The 19,137-nt window shown below is 41.7% G+C and overlaps 1 protein-coding gene across 5 annotated transcripts in view; it reads left to right on the forward strand.

The window, feature by feature from the left end:
• SRPX (sushi repeat containing protein X-linked) overlaps positions 1 to 16,841 on the forward strand; it is a 41,146-nt gene extending 24,305 nt beyond the window's left edge. For 4 of the 5 annotated variants that reach the window (XM_064407355.1, XM_064407351.1, XM_064407353.1 and 1 more), the window contains 8 exons: positions 2,668 to 2,859; positions 3,471 to 3,647; positions 7,050 to 7,176; positions 9,011 to 9,132; positions 9,783 to 9,962; positions 10,408 to 10,541; positions 11,884 to 12,005; positions 14,072 to 15,105. In XM_064407355.1, the coding sequence (XP_064263425.1) occupies positions 2,668 to 2,859; positions 3,471 to 3,647; positions 7,050 to 7,176; positions 9,011 to 9,132; positions 9,783 to 9,962; positions 10,408 to 10,541; positions 11,884 to 12,005; positions 14,072 to 14,252 (1,235 nt within the window). In that variant the 3' untranslated portion in view covers positions 14,253 to 15,105. Of the gene's footprint in view, positions 1 to 2,667; positions 2,860 to 3,470; positions 3,648 to 7,049; positions 7,177 to 9,010; positions 9,133 to 9,782; positions 9,963 to 10,407; positions 10,542 to 11,883; positions 12,006 to 14,071; positions 15,106 to 15,738 lie in introns of those variants that run through there. The other variant, XM_064407354.1, reaches the window with a different exon arrangement.
• The last annotated feature ends 2,296 nt before the right edge of the window (positions 16,842 to 19,137 follow it).

Consider the following 19,137-nt stretch of genomic DNA (forward strand, 5'->3'; position numbering starts at 1 on the left):
CAGAGCCTGGTATAGATGGCGAAGTTCCAGAAAAGGTGTCTGGGAAATCTCTAGCTTTTGTAATCCCCAAAGCCTTCAGGAACACAGCTGATCTTGCCTTGAGGCAGGGAACAGCTTATGTAACCCCTTGGGGCCTCACACGAACCTAATATTCCACAAGTGCTCTGTGTAGCTGCTTAGCCTTTGAAAACCAATATGTGCCTTCACTTAAAAATAAACAAACTTTGATCTAAAACTTTGTTGTATTGTTTGATGTGCTTTTCAAGTTAGCTGAGTTTTTTCCAGCAGTATTGCTTGGTCTAACCCCCAATATTTGTAAATGGCTTGTAAACCCTGCCTCACCCACTTTCTTCTAATCACAATCAGTTCTAGAGTAAGCATTGTAATGTTTTAAATCAAACAGATGTTCCCCCTGAGCTCTTCAAGTTATCTGCATCCAAGAGCATGTTTGCTTTTGTTTTTCTTTCTGGCAGAATAATTTGGTTCAGTGTAAGATGCATTAAGATGGTTCTGTGTAGGAGCTTGTTTTGTTTCTGGAAATCACTGTAGCTGCAATGATGCTACAGGAAAGGCTTTTACTTTCTCAGTGTTGTTTTTGTGCAATAAACTGCACCTTTTACCTGTTAGTTATCTTTTTAAAATATATATATATATATGTGGGTAGCTGTTTACTCAAGTCAAGTGTGTTTGTAAAACCACAAAAACTTAAAGAAAAACTCAGGCAATATACAACACCTGAAACAGATTCTTTGCCCTTTTTATTTTTTTTTTATTAACCTCTTATATGCAAAGCATATTTTTCTTAACACCCTTTACAAACGAAGTCAGCCCCTCAACAAAATGGCCCAAGGCAGTGGATGTGGGGATTCTTTAAATGTGTTGTGGGAGCTGTGGGATAGAGATTAGGGTGAAGGACAGGAAATAGTTCTAAAAAAAAAATCAAACCCCCAAACCAAAACCCACTTTCCACCAAAGCACTTTGCATAATTGTAAGGTAAATAGGGGGATATATTTGACATTCAGAAAACAGGCTTATAGGTGGGAAGAAACAGCTGGGATGATTGTGGCTGAGCCAAAAAGCTGAACTGTACTTCACCCTTAACCTGAAGGGTGCTGTTAGACCGGCCTGCTTGTGTTCTGTGCCTCAATTACTGTGTATTTGGTGATACTGGGAATCATTTCAGTTACACATCTTTGTAAAGAGCTTTTTACTTGTATTGCTGAAAGACAAAAATAAGCATATCACAGTACAACTGCTTCAGAAATTGACTAGTCTAGAGGAAATGTGCCCTTGGTCTAGGCAAAAGATTGATAATTAGTCTCTGATTTTAGTCTGCAGCTACTGTTTGTGTTTATTCAGGATCAGCATTGATAAATACAGATGTAAAATGTAGTTTCCTTTGGGAAAGTGTAAATATGTCCTAGAGACACAGCACAGTAAATATAAATATTCCATGTATGAGAAATGCTGTATTGATTGTTGTTTGTTTATGTATGGAGCAGATCCAACTAGTATAGGAAAATGCACTTAATAACTGTAGGAACTGAGCTAGAAGTGAACACCTGCCAAACATGATCTAGAATTTTTTTTAATACTGTTTGTGACTTTGTAAGTATGAAGGCTAAAAATCCTGTGGTTTTTTGTTTAGGTTTTTTTTTTCATCTTTCTTGCAAAATTCAAATGTGTTTTCATGCCCCTCCCTCATGTCAAGCATTGTCACACAGGATTTCAGGATTTGTCATCTTTCCTTTTTGCTTTGCAATCCCTCCCTCCCTCTCTCCTCTCCCAGTACATGCTTTTCAAATCTTGGATCTGAGAAAGGGGCAGGCTTAGTCACTCCTTGTGTAGGAAACTCCTGCTGAGGAGTTGCCCATTTTCTTGGTGCACCCTGTTGTCAAAGCTAAACAAAGAATGTGAAACTTTCTTTGGCTGGGAAGGGAGGTCTCTACTTGCTGCTCTTCTCATCAGCACTGCAGTGTGGTGGTAAATCCTCACAAGGTAGGGGTACCCATATCCTGAATATTTTACAGTAGGCATGGCCAGTTAATAAAGGTTCAGTTGGAGCGGGTTCAGTGTGACATATTGGCAATATGATTTATGTAAGTGGTATCTTGTAACCATGGGAGGGCTTGAATTGAGTTTTACCAGGCACAGATTATTATGGAGCAGAACTTAATTTTTTTTTTAATGAGCACTAAGCTAAGTGTGGAAAGCTGACAACTGCAACTACATCAAGGTGTTCCTAGTGCAAACTTCTCTTATCAAAGAGCAGAAGTTAGAGCTAACAAAGTTGAATGTATCTGCTTAAAAACAAGAGGGAAAAACGGCCCAGTTGTCATCAAACTGCCCACATGGTGGCACACTTATTCCATGGACAAAAAGCACTGTAAAACCCTACCTGCCCTCACAACCCCTCCAATATAATGGCTACAATCTTTAATGTTTGTCATAAAAAAAGAGCTTCCAGTCTTTAAAGGGCTGACTTTCTGATGTGCAAGTGCACCTCTGCAGTGTTCTCCAATTTAAAGATTGGTGGCTTTTTAAATAAGAGGGTTTTTTCCATTTCTTCTCTGTGACCTTCATAAGCAAAGTGATTTTATATTTGTGTCTGAGCTTTTACATTTTTCTAATTGCTATGTGCGGGGCTTTTTTCTTCTCTGTGTCAGAAACACCGTGGTGCTCCCCCATTAAAGTGAAACATGGTTATGCAAACTGCAGGACACCTCAAGGGGAATATTACAAGAATGTGTTGGGCACAAGATGTGATATTCGCTGTCAGAAGGGCTACGAGCTGCATGGCCCTCACCAGCTAATTTGTCAGTCAAGCAAACGCTGGTCTGGGAAGGTGCTCTGCAAACGTAAGTGGTTGCAAAATCTCAGTGTGTGTGACTTGTGCTCCAGGTTCAGACAAGAAATTCTTATTTGCCATTGAAACTGATCTTTGGATTGTTTTTTTAAATTTATTTTAAAGGTTGGCAGTATGCTTGGATATGTAGATTAGTTTGTTGTTGAGGATCTCACAGCAGTGCACGACGTGATAAGCCTCAGTAGCACAAACACTCTTGGCAGATAGGGAATATTTTATCCATGTGAGATTTTGATTTGTGGGAGTAGTTTTATGACAGAGCCACAAAGTTGTTTTAAAATATTGCCCATCTTAGACTTTCTAAGTTGACACAATTTGTACCAGGTCTCTAAACGGGCTCTTACAGTAAAACATTTTATGAGAAGAGAGGAATAGGTACCTGTCATCCCTTTTCTCATTAAACATTGTATCAGGCCACTAACTGTTATGTAGAGTTAAATTTGAAACACAGCTAATGAGAAGAGTGTGGAAAAACCTCACGTGGAACAAGACTTTCTCCCACTTGTTTGCCAGCTGTATCTTTATTTCTGTGTAATACCCCACGTGTGCATTACTCTAAAGGGAGGGTAACGAGTTTCCAGGAGTCTTTGTTTCCTTTTCCAGAAAAGCGTTGCCCTACCCTGTCCATGCCAACCAACGGGGGCTTCAAGTGTTTGGATGGTGCCTACTTTGGCTCGAGGTGTGAGTACTACTGCTCCCCGGGGTACCAGCTGAAGGGGGACCGCATCGTCACCTGCATGGACAGCAAGGCCTGGAGCGGCCGGCCGGCGGCCTGCGTCGGTAAGTGACGTGTTGGGCTGCTTGGTGTCATCCCATGGTACCTGCCACTGCCAAGTCCTGCACACACCGACTCCAAAAGACCTTTTTGATCCAGTTCATGGGGAGAAAAAGCTACTGTTCTGTGGGGTTCACACTCTGAACCTGAGAGAAGCAGAGAAGAGAATGATCGAAACAATTCTTATCTAATGTATTTGTGCACAAGTGGAATGCATTATGGAAGATCATTTACCTGAAGGAATTTTGGTAATTGGATTCTGGTGTGAGTGGTTTGTTTTCTTGACCAATCCCTGCAAGATGTGTCCTGACAGTCGGTCAGGACACAGTCAGGAGATTTTGTTCAGTTGAGTTCTTGCTCAGTTTCAGTTTCGATCTAATATAATACAGAATAATATAATATAATAAAGTAATTAATGAGCCCTCTGATATCATGGAGTCAGATGCATCATTCTTCCTGCCCATCGGGCAAAATTGCACCAATACTGTTCCTCTTAAGGAAGCAGAGAGCAGCATTCCAAGGGTGTGAGGTTCTGTCACTCAGTACTTTCAGTCCAAAGCCAGTAGCCAAGCATTGCCACTTTAACAGAGATGAGTCTGGTGTGAATGGCCAGCACTTTACAATGCTTCTCATAGCCTTTGGTGATTCCTGAATGACTCCTTGATAGCCTGTGGTTACTGTGCTGCTCTTCCAGCATGTTCTCTGTACTGGAATCAGTCACACTCTCTTCTGCTTAGTGATTAAAAACAGGTTTGAAAGTAAACCCATTGTCTGAACTGTTTTTCTTGCTTGGGATCATAGTCTTCAAATATATCCAGAGAATATGAATGGATTGTAGTTACCAGCATGGCTGCAGTAAGCTAATTTAAATTTCAGCCTAGTTCACTCTAGTTATGCCAGCAATTTTCATTACATAGTCAATGGTCTCCTGGGAACCTCGGCTGGAAGAAGTATTTCTATATACATAAATCAGAAGAGAGATAAACAAATATTGAGATTTAACTTTCCTGACTACTAATGAAATTTCAGCACATAGTGAAGTCTCAGCCTGCTGCCCCTGTTTCTGGGAAGCCTCTGATAAAAGCTTCAGCAGCCACCCACAAAGAAAAGTATTTTTTGGCCATCTGAAATGGCTACCAGTAATTTAAAGCATGTGGGTGGTAGAGTGGTTGTGCTTAGTGTCTTGTGTGTATGATAACTTGGTTTTCCTCAGAATGCCTGTGGCTCAGTCTAGGTTGGCAAATGGCTTTGGTGTGTCTCCACTGTGGCCTGATGTTCATAAAGTGTTTTTCAGGTTTCCTGTTTGGTGTTGTACAAATGTAGAAATGAGCTGATCTAGACTGTTTGTGGTGTCTCTTGTTTTTGTTTGTAAAAACAAGCTTTGTCCTTCTCAGTGGTGTGGGCAGAGGAAGGAAAACAAACCTCTTATGTTTGGAAATGATAAAATATTGTCCTCTGTATTTCCTGGCACTTTCAGAAGCTCATCTGTTTGCAGAGATGGTGAGCTTATTGCAAAGGATGCTGTCTTGCAGAGTAAAGTAAGCAAGTACCTTAAGTAGTAAAGAAAAGAGGCTAAGTTAGCACCAACACTTCTCTTTTATTCCAAAAATGCAGAGTAGTTGTTGCACAGGGTTTTGAGTCCCAGTTGTTGCACAGGATTCCCAAGTAACCCAGTAAAATTAACACTAAGATTTAAGTTGTGGTAGTACTGCGTAATTTGGAGAAGGTCTATTCAAATCTTGTGTGCACAGAGTTCCTATATGGAAATAGTGAGATCTGCTGTTAGCAGACTGTTCAATAAGGTTATATTTTTACTTCTTGATAGGCAGGATAGAGATTTTTTTTGTGACCAGACATCACAGACATAATTGTGGCCAGGTATAATTCTAACAGTACAATGACATTTGCAATTGAACACTTCTTCTTTAGTGTAATGCAGAAGTTACAGAACTGCAACCTGCACAATGGCCAGGAGAGGACTGGCTGAACAGCTCACTTTGAGCTGAGGAGTGAAATTGAGGAGAGCAATGAAATACAGAGGCAAAAAGGGCTGCTTAATGTCTTAACTTTGATATACAGTTAGTTGCACTGTGCACAGTAGGGATGCTACTTGTGATCAGAGGCATGGGCTGATAAACTTGATCTCATGGAAGTGTCCTGGGGATTCCACAGCTTTCGGCATTGATGGCTAAAATTACTTCAGACCTGAACTTAAAGTGCCCTTGAAAACAAGGGGCTTTCCTCTACCCTTTTATACTGCAGTTACACTGTGTAGCATTTTTGCACTAAATTATGTGGGCTTTGCAGTACAGCAGTGAAGTTCCATGTAGGAAAGGCACAAGGCCTTTCAGTAGTCAAACTTGTATTCATTAAAAGGAAGGAAAAAAAAAGGTGTATTTTTAAAATTAGATATGTTCTAGCAGTGACTTATAGAAGTCTTTATAGTTAGTGAGTATTCTGTCCTAACAAAGCAGACTGTCTCCTGCCCCCACCCTGTAAGAGGAAGGATATCCCTCATGTTGCTGAAATAATTTTGATTAAAAGAAAAATCAATGTACAACTGGTTTTGGTTATCATTTAGCTAAAAATGCCAATATTCACTTGAATAATATTTCCATTGTATCTTTAATGCACTGTAACATGTATTGAAATAGATACTTTCCTCTAGAAGATTGAAAAATGTCCCTGTCTTTTCTTCTGGAAAGATTGCCTCTTCCTGCTGATTGTATAACAGAGGCTGTGGTAAATGGCTGTCACCAAGCTAAGTCATCCTTCTGTCACATCCTGAGGCTGTATTGATAGGATGCTTGTCCTAGTAGTGCTGGCTGCTGATGTAAGACATTATTATAAGGGTTACTAGGAAAAAATCAAATGCAGCATTGATTGTCCACAAAATGGTAATTGTGCCAGTCTTCTGTTTTTTCTAATTTTGCCAGTTCTGCAGGAAAAATAACCAGCATGTTAAGAGTAACATGTAGAGTTACTGTGCAGAGAGAGATTGATGTTCAGTGTGCTTTAAAAATGCTCTTAATCACATCAACTCCTGCACAGATGGACAAAGAAAAGGGTGCAGATAAACAGAACACCCAAGCTCCTTGATTTTGGACATCCCTCCTTGGAGTTCAAAGCCATCCAAAATTACTGTTTAACTGAACTATGTACAGAAATTTACAGTAACTACTTTTAGTTGGGTTTTGTGCATTGCAAAGGGCTGATCATTGTCAGCTCATCTTACAAAAAGGTGAGAAGTAAAGGCTCCACGTGCCTTGGCTTGGGACGAATCCAGGGCTGAGGAGGCCAGCTGAGGTGGTCCTGGGCTACCCTGACTGCAGGGAAGGAGCTGTGGAGAATATGCACAGCTCTGGCAGATGCTCCAGTGCCCTTTTTTGTCACATTCATTTGAACAGACACTGAACCTCCGAGGATCCAGTGCCCGAGCGTGAAGGAGAAATCCGCGGAGCCCAACAAGCTGACAGCCAGAGTGTTCTGGGACACCCCGGAGGGACGCGACACCGCCGACGGGATTCTCACCGAGTGGGTGACATCTCTGCACGTGTGCTTTTCCTCCTTCTTACTCTTCTGTTCGCAATTCTGCAGGCCAGGTTCCCTTTCCCCTTCATTCATCCTAGGTGCTTTTTTATAGCTGTCACATAGCACGGCTCTGTAAAGAATTGCGTGTTTGGAGGTGAGTTGTTCAGGAGCTGGTTACCCAGTTGTGGGTGTTTAGAGCTGGTGGAATAAACAACAGCAGCATTTTTACTGCACCTGTGAAGTTTTGCAGAGCTTCTTTGCAGGTCTCATAATTAACAAGTTTTCTTACACCAAGTTACCTTTGTACATAACAATGAAAACAGAGTAGTGTATTGGAGATAGAAGAGGTAAGTTTGACTGTCTTAAAAGAAACAAGGTGTGTCACAAAATAAAATCTGCAGTCATCTTTAGGTTTCTTCCTAAGGTAGTGCTGGCTACTGATGTCCCAGGATTCTGCAGTTATCTTTAAAGTAACATTTCTTGTCTGTAACCTTGATGGATTTAAACATTGGATTTAAACATTACAGTTCAAAAATTTCTGTGTCACTTTCTATGGTTTCACAGTCCCATTTTGCAGAAGAGCAGGGTGTACTTCTCATGGTACCACTGTCTCTCATTTTCCCATTTTTACCATGCAGGATTTAAGTCAATCTATCTGGATTACTATAATGGTGGGAGCATGGAAAATCTGTTTCTTTCAGTAAGCAAGTTACATCATAACATTAGTGGACTGGTTAAGCTTAAAAGCTCAAAGTTGTTAAGCTTGAAGATGTTTACGGTTTCATGTGAAAACAAAAAAACTAATGAAAGACAATGATATTTCCCTTTTATTGCTATAATTTAATAATTTCATAAAGAAGAATTCATTACATAATTAAAAACTTAGTTGCCATTGAGGTCTGATGTAACAATTTGGTGACAATTAACAACATCAAAAACTACACCTGGTAAAATAAAAACTTGTAAAGTGTCAGAATGAAGACATTCCTAAGTCTTTTTGACAAAGAAATGTCTGATAGGCAAAAAAACATGGAGTATCCCATATAGACTTTGTCATACAAGTAACTGTTGTCAGCTCAAAAGAAACAAACTCTTGGTTCAATGGAAGTTTTTCCATAAATCACATCTCTATTTTATAAAATATTGCTAAACTCTGCTGTTATAGAGTATGCAGTGCTTTTCTTAAATGTACAGTCCTTCAGTTTCAGGAGTACAAAAGCTTTTCCATTACATGGTAACCTCTTTGATTACATGCTCTCTGCTTCAGTAGTGAGATTATGTTTTACACATCTGAATTCTCCCACCTTGTTTGCAGGACAGGGGCAAATTCCAGGTGAAAATGCTGCTGTGGATCACCACCACACCCTTCTTCTTGTGACACTGAATCTCAATTTCTGTTCCATTTCTGTACATATTAACAGTCACAAATGATAATCATAGGAGCAGTTCAGAGCAGCCAGATGGGAATACATCCCCACTGTAAGAGGCTGGAAGTTTTCTTTCTTAATGTTGACTTTTTCTTATGTAAGGAGAAAGAAGCTTGAACTCCTCTGGGCACGATGAGCTTGGCTACACTGAATTGTTTTATAGGAAGGGAGCAGACCCTGCCCACTCTAACCCCCTTGTCTCAGCAGGGTGAGCTGTAGGTAGCAAATTTAAATACTCTGGTTGCTGCTGCCCAGCTTCTTCCTTTGCTTACTCTCAAGTCTTCTGTCCTGCAGGCAGCCAGACAATCCTAGCATGCCACAAACCTCTCTCTTCAGGCTTTTACAGCATTGTGAGTAAATAAATACTGGTGAATTTATGAATGTCTGTCCTGTTTTATCTCTTGGTTTAGTGTTATTTTGAAAGGCCTGCCACCAGGGTCACATTTTCCAGAAGGTGACCACAAAATCCAATATACTGTGTATGACAGAGCTGAAAACAAAGGAACTTGCAAATTTCTTGTTAAAGTCAGAGGTAAGGATGTTGTTTTACCTGCAAATACAGACACTGATTTGCACCTGGCTTAGTAGGCAGTTTGAAAATGTCCTCATTTCTGTATTTATCTGCATATGTCTGTGTATATAAACTCCTGTGATGATGCTGAAAGGGAAACAGTCTTGCTGAAGACCCTGGGGGCCAGGTCTGCAGCATTGCTGCACATCCAGGAAGAGCTGCTTTGATCAGCCCTGCCTCCAGCTCCACACCCCTTCCCTCCTGCCAGCTTCTCCTGCTACATAGCCTGTGAGTTGCTGAAATGAGGAGGTGAAGGCATTTGTTTCACATCTCTCAAGCAGGGCTGCAGGGCATCTCACAGGTCCTGATGTTAACCTCTGGAGCTGAATATACAGAGGTGACCTATAGTTTTCAGCTTCAGCCCTTTGTGCTTCATGACCTTTTGTCCCATGCATACACCTACACATCTGTTTCATTTTACGTAAGAGTTGAGGGATGGAGGAGTTCAGGTTGGTTGTTTGGGGCTTTTAAGTGCATGACTAATAACACAGAAAGCAAACAGAAAAAATGTCTTTGGTACTGGTATTCCACTGACCTGTGCTGCCTTAGTAACAAATGGTGATTCATGCTGTGTCTTTCACTTTGGTTTGGTTTTTTTCTCTTGCTCAAAGTCAGGCGCTGTGTGAAGTTAAATGCCCCAGATAATGGCTACATCAAGTGCTCAGGTGATGGAAATAACTATGGTGCTACCTGTGAGTTCTCCTGCATTGGTGGCTACGAGCTGCAAGGAAGCCCAGCTCGAGTCTGCCAGTACAATTTGGGGTGGTCAGGAGTGGAGCCAACCTGTGCACGTAAGTGAGTATTTCACCACTCTGCCAGGAAGCATCCAGCACAATGGTGCTTAGGGCAGTGGAAATTTGGGAAGGGGGTGTGGGGTGGAGTACAGCTGCAGTGTCCCAGAGGTAGGAAACAGCATCGTTTTCATCTTCTCTGCCAGTTAGCACTTAACAGCTGAAGCCTGACACCTTTGACTGCTCTTTCCTAAGCTCTCCAAAGCTTTGAGCTTTGAGTTTGTTTTAGCTCAAAGCTTTCTACAAAATGCCACGTTCTGGAGTCAATCCATTGTGCAAGCTATAACAGTCTACACTAAAATTGTTGGCTTCAATGATGCCAGCATTTCACTCATGTCTTCTTTATTATTGGTTCTTGTTCTTGTGTTTCTGCTGTTGAACTCTGCCTCTAGAAATAGACCTGTTTTCAGTGTGCTCCATAGCTTTTGTTTTAATTTTATTCCAGCCATGAATATTAATGTGAATGTGAGGACTGCAGCTGCACTTCTGGATCAGTTTTATGAGAAGCGGAGACTGCTGATCATTTCAACTCCTACTGCTGCTAACTTCTTCTACAGGATGCAGCTGGGGATGCTGCAGGTAAAACACATTTAAGAGGGATGTGCAACTATTTTTTTTTAAAGAAAGACACAAGAGAACAACTTCCACTGTTTTATATAAATCCAAAAACTTCAGCTTTTGTATTGTAGCCACTGGAAGATCTGGCTCAAGAAGTCATGGTTCCAGATTAATCCTTTCCACAGGGGTTTGAGTTGAAATATCCCCCCAGTCTCTAACTCAGCTCCATTCAGGATTGTGCTGCCTCTGACCAGTCACTGAATCCCGGGCAGTTCTGGCCCTTCCATTCTCCCCAAATTAATTTAAGTCATGCTCAATAATAATTCCCTATCTCAGCTGCTAAAGAAGTTTAAAAAAACCCACAAACACAGCTCTCCAGCTCTTAAGCAGCTCAGGCAGACCAGGCTTACAGAATTTGCAACTAGAATGCAAGGAAGTGTGAATAGCTTCAGAAATAAAAGGTGCACCAGCAAACAAAGGACCAGAGACACAGCACAGAAATCATCGAGGGTGCTGGAGGTAACACTGGGGTGTTTTGTTCCAAAAAACCTAAAACACCTGGTAATTTTGCTTCTTCTCTGTTGTAAGTGTGATGTCCTTGTTGGCTTTTTGCTAGTCTTAGGGATAGAACTCCAGAGTGTATCTGTGTCCTCGGGGAAGGTAAGGAAAGGAGCCAGTCCTGCATTCTTTCACAGCTACAAGTGCTTCTATATTGTTTTTTCTTCTCACAAATTGTAACAAAACACAGTATAAATAATCACTGGGATATGAATGTGATGATGTTTTTTACTACTGACTTAAATTACACTTGTATTTATGGAAAAAAAAAAAAAAACAAAACAAAAACAACCAGAGCAGCTCCTTTTCCCTATTAGATAAACTTGGCAAGAAAATTCAATATATTGATGAAACTGAATTTAATGGCTGTAGTACATTTTCCACTTCTTGGCAGCGGGCAGATGAGTTGGCATGGAAGAAAACTTTCTGCAGTCAATTTCTGTTTCACATAATTTGCTTTGATTGCCAAATTAGGTTATTGGTACAATGCTTAGTATCCTGGCATCTTCTTATGTAAGAGACAAGAGACAAGTTGATATTTCTCCTAGGTGGTCCCTGTGTCTTGGTTCCCTTAGAGTATCTGAGAATCTGTTACTTAACCTCCCCTGGAGTCATGAAGCTCCAGTTCTTTGCCATGAGAATTTGAACATTTGCAAAACATGCTCTCAAATCAGTTTGAAACATTTAACTAACATAAGAAGAGGGGCCTCTGTGAACACCTGCTGCACACTCAAAACATCCCCCTGTTCTCTCAGGGATAACCAACACCTCTCTCTCTCTCCCTCTGTCCTCTGAACCCTTGCAGCCAGCACAGTGTGGGTTAGACCTGCGGCACGTCACCGTGGTGGAGCTGGTTGGTGTCTTCCCAGCACAGATAGGAAGAATAGGAGTGAAGCTGCTGCCCCCATCACTTGCCCTGCAGCTCAGGTAAAGGAACCTCTCACTGCTGTTGTGTTTGCACCTTATCCTACAAGTTGCATTGCTTTTAATCCCTGCATCTTACTCCCCAAATACCACGTATTCTACTCTAATGTACACAGCTAGACACTGGAAAGTAGATACTGGTGAGCACACTTGAGGATTAATTTGCTGTCTGTGTAATAGCTACAGCAAATTTAAACACAGTAACAAATTTATTTAATTGTGTATTTAATATGACTATGTTCATAGGCATATAAGTCTGTACTTTTGGGTGCTGCCACTGAAAACACTTCAGAGTCTGTCTGTATTTGTGTTGGAGTTGCTCCTTTGCAAGGACAGCCCCAAATGGCAGAGACAGCCATCCCCTGCACCAGGGCTGGTGGTGGCTGTGGCCAGGCTAAAGGGGAAACTCTTTGAAGTCCTATAGTAGGAATGAGATGGGCAGTATTTCAAAGAGGAAATTATCTCAGCCTCCCCAGCCTGACTGCAGCGTCAGCAGTTTTACTGAGGTGCCTAAACTGTTTTGACTTGGGTTAGACTGGCAGAGGATTGGTTTTCACTTGAAAGGAAGACTTCAAGGGCCAGCATTTCCTAAGGACTGGGAGAGGAAAAAAATCCAAAAGTGAAGACCTCATTGGCAGGAAAAGAAACATTTGTTTAGAAAAAAGTCAATGAGCATTTTAAGCAACATAATCTATGATATCCCTGAGGAAAGGGAGTAAGTTTTAACTGGAGACAATGAAAATTGCTGACACAGCAGAGAGGGGATTTTTTCAAATTATTAAAAAAAACCTGTTCTCAATAAAAGAAAAAGGAGAGCACAAAAACTTTTTTTTTTTAAATAAAGATACTTTTACTAAAGTTGAAATGGTTTTCTTGTGGCTCTGTAGAAAATAATAAGCTCTCTTAACGTCTCATTCCCTGATCCCTTTCAGCCTTTAAGGAAGCTACATTTCAGAAACTGGTATAGTATGACCTGCCTTGCACTCAGTGAAAGTTAGTTTTCTATTGATTTTGTCTTTATTATTGCTTAGTGTGTCAATTACAGCTTTCCAGTTCTGCAAGGTGCTCAAATCAATATGAAATGCACTCTTAAGAATAAAGGTGTTGTCCAAAATTGACATTTCAGTAAGCTAATGAGCACAGGTGCCCCTGTTAAAACTTTGGAAAGCACTGAATTCTAACATTTAGATTTTTAGAAGCATTTTTTCTTAGGTAATATATAGCACAAGATGAATGTATTTTTGTATCACTATTGCTTAGCTTTAATCTTTATTTTAGTTTGAATTTAATGGTCAAGCTCTCTAACTGCAACAAGACTATGCCTAGAGCACTCAGACTTGTTAGGAGGCTGAGGAAGGCCAATTATGGTGCTTCACACCTTTCCAAAATTCCCCCAGATTGTTCTTCATGGCAGCTTTCTCTCATTCTCTCATGGCTGCCTGAATTTATTTACCCCATACTAATGATATTGACTGACTACATATCTGAGCATCTTCCAGTACATTATTCCTTCAAGCAAAGATGAAAAGAGCATCACACATAACGTTTTGTTACTTCAGTAGCTTTTGCTACTAGAGGAATTTAAATGACCACTTCCACCACTTTGGAAGAAGGACTTCTCCATGATTAGCAGTGGCTTTTGTTCCTCTAAAATTAGTCACAGATTATTGTTGTTATTAGGAAGCAGTGAAAGCAGACTCCAATAATTTTGTCCTGCTTTTTCTTACTGTGATTTTTTATACCAAGGAAAACCAAGAAGTGGAAGCCAAGAAAGGGAATAGTCTTACTTGTAACTCAAGCTTCATCACAAGGGTTTTCTTTAGGCAATGTTTACACTTTTTTTTTTGTCTAACCTTGTTTCACTCATGTGACAGCAGTAGAGAGAACAGAGCTGGGTGCAGTCACTTTGATGCTCCTCTAATGCAGAGGCATCTGCTCTTTATCTGGCTCCTCGTTAATGCTGAAACCAATTGGACTCTGTGTAGCCCCTGTGACCATGCCCACCTTCCTCTGCTCAGACTCAAGAGGCTGGTGCTGCCCTTTCACAAAACCAGTTCCTTATTTTGCAGGCTGCTGCTGAGGATCCCCCATTACAATTTCAACATCGTGGTGATGGACAAGCACGGCATGGACAAGGAGCGCTACCCTTTCCCAGCAACTCCAGCTGAGCTCTTTGCCCTTATTGACAAATTCCCCTTGAGAAAAGATGAGATGAAACTGCAAGCAGAAATTGGTCAGTCATGTCCCTAATTCAGCATTTCAGGGCCTGCAGTTGTTGGTGAATTTTTTTAGTCCACAGAATTCTCCCCTTGGTGCTACACAAAGCGTGGCTTTTTTAATCACTGATGTGATTTTTAGTGTGTATTGGTAAATCTGTCCAGCCATGCAGCTGCTCTGCATAGAAGGGTGCACGATGCTCTTTTGTACTTTCAGTCATCTTTAGATCATAGAATGGCCTGGGTTGGAAGTGACTTTAAATATCATTGTGTTCCAACCCTGCTGCCACATCTTGCACTAAACCAAGTTGCTCAGAGCCCCATCCAACCTGGCCTTGAACTCTTCCAGGGATGGGGCAGCCACAGCTTCTCTGGGCAGCCTGTGCCAGTGCCTCACCACCTGAACAGTGAAGAATTTTCCCCTCATATCTAATCTGAACCTGTTCTCTTACAAGTTCATGCCATTCCTCCTTCTCTGTCACTCCAGATTCTTGTAAAAAAATCCTTCTCCATCTTTCCTGTAGGTTCTGTTCAGGGACTGGAAGGCCACAATTAGGTCACCCCTAAGCCTTCTCTTTTCCAGGCTGAACAATCCCCATTTTCTCAGCCTTTCCTCACAGGACAGGTGCTCTGTCCCTCTGATATCTTGGTGGCCTTCTCTGGACTTGCTCTGACAGGTTGATGTCCTTCCTCCTGCTGGGCACCCCACAGCTGGATGAATGTGGATGTAGGATTTACTACCTAATGGAATTTCTTGTACAGAGAGTAAAGAACTGAGGCACGTTTCTGGGAGTTTATTTTGGATTTTCATTCAGTGTAAAATTGGGGTTTCTTTCTTACTGTTTATAATTCTTTTTATTAATAAAATATTGTTTTGCAAACAGATAGTTGTCTAAAATTCCTCTTGGGGGGGTTAAAGTTGATTGATGGATACAAAAGTTGGTTCAAGATATCTTTGTGCAAACCATTACAAAAGACATTAGCCTCACACTGAAAGTGTATAAGGAGCCCACTGGTGCCTTTTAGTTCCACTAAAAAAAGTGTCAATCACAGACAAAAAGCATGAGCCAAAGGCAGCACAAGCATTGATTTTCAGCAGCAGCAAGGAGTAAATTGGTGAGAGCAGGAGCATGGAAGTCATTGCCAGAGGGAACATGATGAAGGAGCAGTGATCATTGTAGAGGTTGGGCAGTAATTACTAAGACCCACGTACTGCAGTTCTTAATAGGAACATATGTTCTTACCTGCTACACTTCTGCTTCTGGCTTTTAATGTCCAACAGTCTTGGAGTAGCAGATTTTTTTCTCCCCCCTTCACCTTGGAGACAGACCAGGCTGTTGATTTGATGGCAGGGAAACATTACTCCAGGGAAACATCATCAAGGATTTGTCACTTCCAGAGCTGTGAAAATACTTGTTTGTAAGTCATCACTTTGAAATTAACAAAAAAAGTTCCTTGTTTAATGAAAAAATGCCAGGAGGCAATCAGAACAGGAAAAAAATTCATTTGTTTTATTACAGCCCAGAGTCTCAACAATCCACTGCAAAGAATACACATCATGCATGAAGAATACAAGTATCAGAGGAGTGAAAACTGTGAGTTACAGTTTGGATGCCTGTTCACAGGGTATGATACATAATTTGACTGTCTGAGCTAGCACTCCAGCATCTGTACTGTTCATTCCTGCTTCTCAAGAGCACAGTCTTTTTTCAGCCAAATGCTTGTTTGACTTTGACCATAAGGTGGAGTTTGAAATTTTACAGTGTTGTCAGCAAAAGTACAATTTTAGCACCATCTTTAAAGCAATCCTTACCAGAATTTGGTCTCTTGCATCCTCTGAAATGGGAAAGAAAGAAAGAAAGAAAGAAAGAAAGAAAGAAAGAAAGAAAGAAAGAAAGAAAGAAAGAAAGAAAGAAAGAAAGAAAGAAAGAAAGAAAGAAAGAAAGAAAGAAAGAAAGAAAGAAAGAAAGAAAGAAAGAAAGAAAGAAAGAACAACAACTTTCAAAAAATATTGGTCCTGCAAGTGAATTAATGAGGGAGTGGTTATGAAGAAAGGTAAGTAGCCTTGACACCAGCTAGCAAAAGCTAATTTGTGGGCTGAAGCATGACAGCACCAAGGAGGAGCTGTGTGTTCAGATGCCATTTCTTCTCCCAGGGTTAGGAGAGTGTTGCTGAACACCCAAGAGCAGCTGTGAAATCATGCCTTGGCTCTGCAGTGCTAGTGCCAAAGGCCAAGAAGGTCAGGATACACCCTGCAGGTGGTGGTGCCAAGTTTGCCAGGATGAGCAACTGAGGGGCAAGGAAGCCCTGAGCTTTCCAAGTGTTGCTGTTAGGAACAGGAGGAAAGGTCAAGATTGGTGACTGAAACCACAGAAATGCCATTTTTCTTCCAGACCTGACTAAACAAACAATAAATGTTGAACCCACTGTAAATGAGCAAGGAGGGTGAGTGCCTGTGGGATGGTGGACACAGCTGTACCCCAAGCTTCCTTCCCTCTGTCAGTGGTTAAGGAAATCAGGGCTGGACACACCAAGGACCTGGACCTATGGAAGGAGAGCAGAGAAGAGCCACTGATGTGGCCCAAGGGCTGGAGCACCTCTGCTATGGAGCCAGGCTGAGAGCACTGGGGCTGCTCAGCCGGGGGAAGAGAAGGCTCCAGGGAGACCTTAGAGCAGCCTAAAGAGGCTGCAAGAGAGCTGGAGAGGGATTTTCAGAAGGGCATGCAGTGATAGAAAAGGCCTTAAGCTGAGGGTTTAGATTAGATCATAGGAAATTCTGAGGGTGGTGAGGGCCAGGAATCTGGAGGTTTTCAGCGCCCGGTTGGCTAGGACTGTCTGGAGCATGGAAGATTCCCTGCCTACAGCAGGGAGGTTGGAACAAGATTATCTCCATCCAAACCATCCTGTGATTCTGTGCCTGTGGAACAGAGGCAGCCCAAGGACACATCCATACACACAGACTGCTGTGGCCCTAGCTCTGGCTCAGCTTCTTTAGCATGAATCGCAAGTGGACAGGTTTAGGGGTTTTCCCCCCCCCCTCACTTTTCTCGCTGAAAAAGGACAGCAACTGATGTCCAATGATTTAAAATCTATTACAGAAATAAAAATCTTGGATGGTTCTGATTTTTCTCCTGTATGGCTGCAATTCCAATCTGCTGCTGCTCCATTTTGCTTTAGGTAGAGTCGGTGCATCCAGTCATCTTTCACGACTGGATGAACAGGAGCAGGGCTTTACAATTGCTACAATCAGGGAAGTGATTGCAATCACTAGACTGTTACAGGAAATTGGATTAAGTGGAGGAGAGTGCATGAGTGATTGGATTACTGGTTATATTCTGCACAGAATATCTATTAAAATCCCATGATTAACAAAAGCTGTTCTTGATTAGTAATACAAGGATTCTGGCATTTTCTGCTGTACGTTTTTGTGGGGAACAGTGAAAAATACCATGTGCCATCTCTGTTTTGGAAATCAGCCTGCATGTATGGTATGCAGGGACTTGGCAGAATGGCCTTTTGGGAGTGTTCGAACAATGGATTTAGTAGTTCCCAGCATTTATATATGCAAATATATTCCAGTAACTCATCCTGTACACTTCTGGTCCCAGAAAAACAGCACTGCACAAGCAAGGCTCAGTATCTACACCAGTGCACCTTTTGTGTTAAAGGCTTCACAAAAAATTCTCCTCCCTCAAAGTTACACTGGCTGGAGCCTCTTTCATACTACCAACTCTTCTTGCCATAGCTCTAATCCTACCACTGCTGTCAAAATGCAATTCTGATTGAAAACATGAATATTAGACCTGCCATGAGCCTTACCCTTTCCATCCCACCTCCAGGCTGTTCATTGCAGATGTGACACGTCACAGTGTGTGGATACAGTCATGGGCTGGAGGTTCCTACATCAATCTGGAGGTTCTGAGTATGAACCAGAAGACTTCAGTTATTTCAGATGAGAAAAGAATTACTGTTCCTGACATTCAGCATCTTTTACAAACAAAACTATTGAGATAAATCGTGGGAGGCAGCAGTTTCTCAGCAAAAACCAATTTTGTAAATGGCCTGATTTTCCCCAGATTCTACCCAATAATCCACCTAATTAGATGAGAACAGCCCCTGCTGTCACACACCTCCTCTACAGCTGCAGAAGAGAGACAAATTTGAAATTGCGCATCCCTATTCTTGAAGTTCAAAGCCCTCTGGGACAGAAAGTGTTGTGTTTTAATGAAAACACCAATGATCCTTCACAGCTCTGCACTAAACGACCACAACATGGGACTTCATTACAGCTCAGTACTTACATAAGAGCATGAGTCAGACTGCATCACATAATTAATGAAAATGCAGAGTCTAAAGAGTAACCTGGAGTGTATTTAAATACTCTAATGATCACAACCCACTTTTTAAGTTGAGGTGGGGGAATAATAGAGCTCAGGCTGTGCAATCTCAGTACTTGATCACTTCCAGCCACTCACCACAGTCTCTGCTCCTGCTGTGCATCCATTGGAAGCAAAAAGTGCTTCACACTGTCAGGAGGTGGCACAGCTCCTCTTGGCTGTGTAGCTGCTGCCCATTTGTGGCTGCAGGATATTTTTATGGCAGCTTGGTGAAGGGAAGAGTGGGAAACCACCTGCAGGTGCTGGAAGGCAGAGAGCAGCAAAGCTGCCTGGTCTAGAGGAGCCACTGAGGACATGGGCAGCTGAGGAGAGCACATGTGGTTTTTCTCTGGCCTCTTTCAAGCAGTGACCCAGTTGCTCTGTGGAACACAGGGAACAAATGGGAATGCCAGTGGCCATGCAGAATGTGCTAGTGCCTATCTGCCAACACACATTGCCACCCATGGAGCTAGAAAGTAATCAAAACCTGAATTTCAATAATTGGCATGGCTCATACTTCAGATTTACAAGGTGAATTTGTCA

The sequence above is a fragment of the Passer domesticus genome, chromosome 2, assembly GCF_036417665.1.
Source record: "Passer domesticus isolate bPasDom1 chromosome 2, bPasDom1.hap1, whole genome shotgun sequence".
Taxonomy (NCBI): domain Eukaryota; kingdom Metazoa; phylum Chordata; class Aves; order Passeriformes; family Passeridae; genus Passer; species Passer domesticus.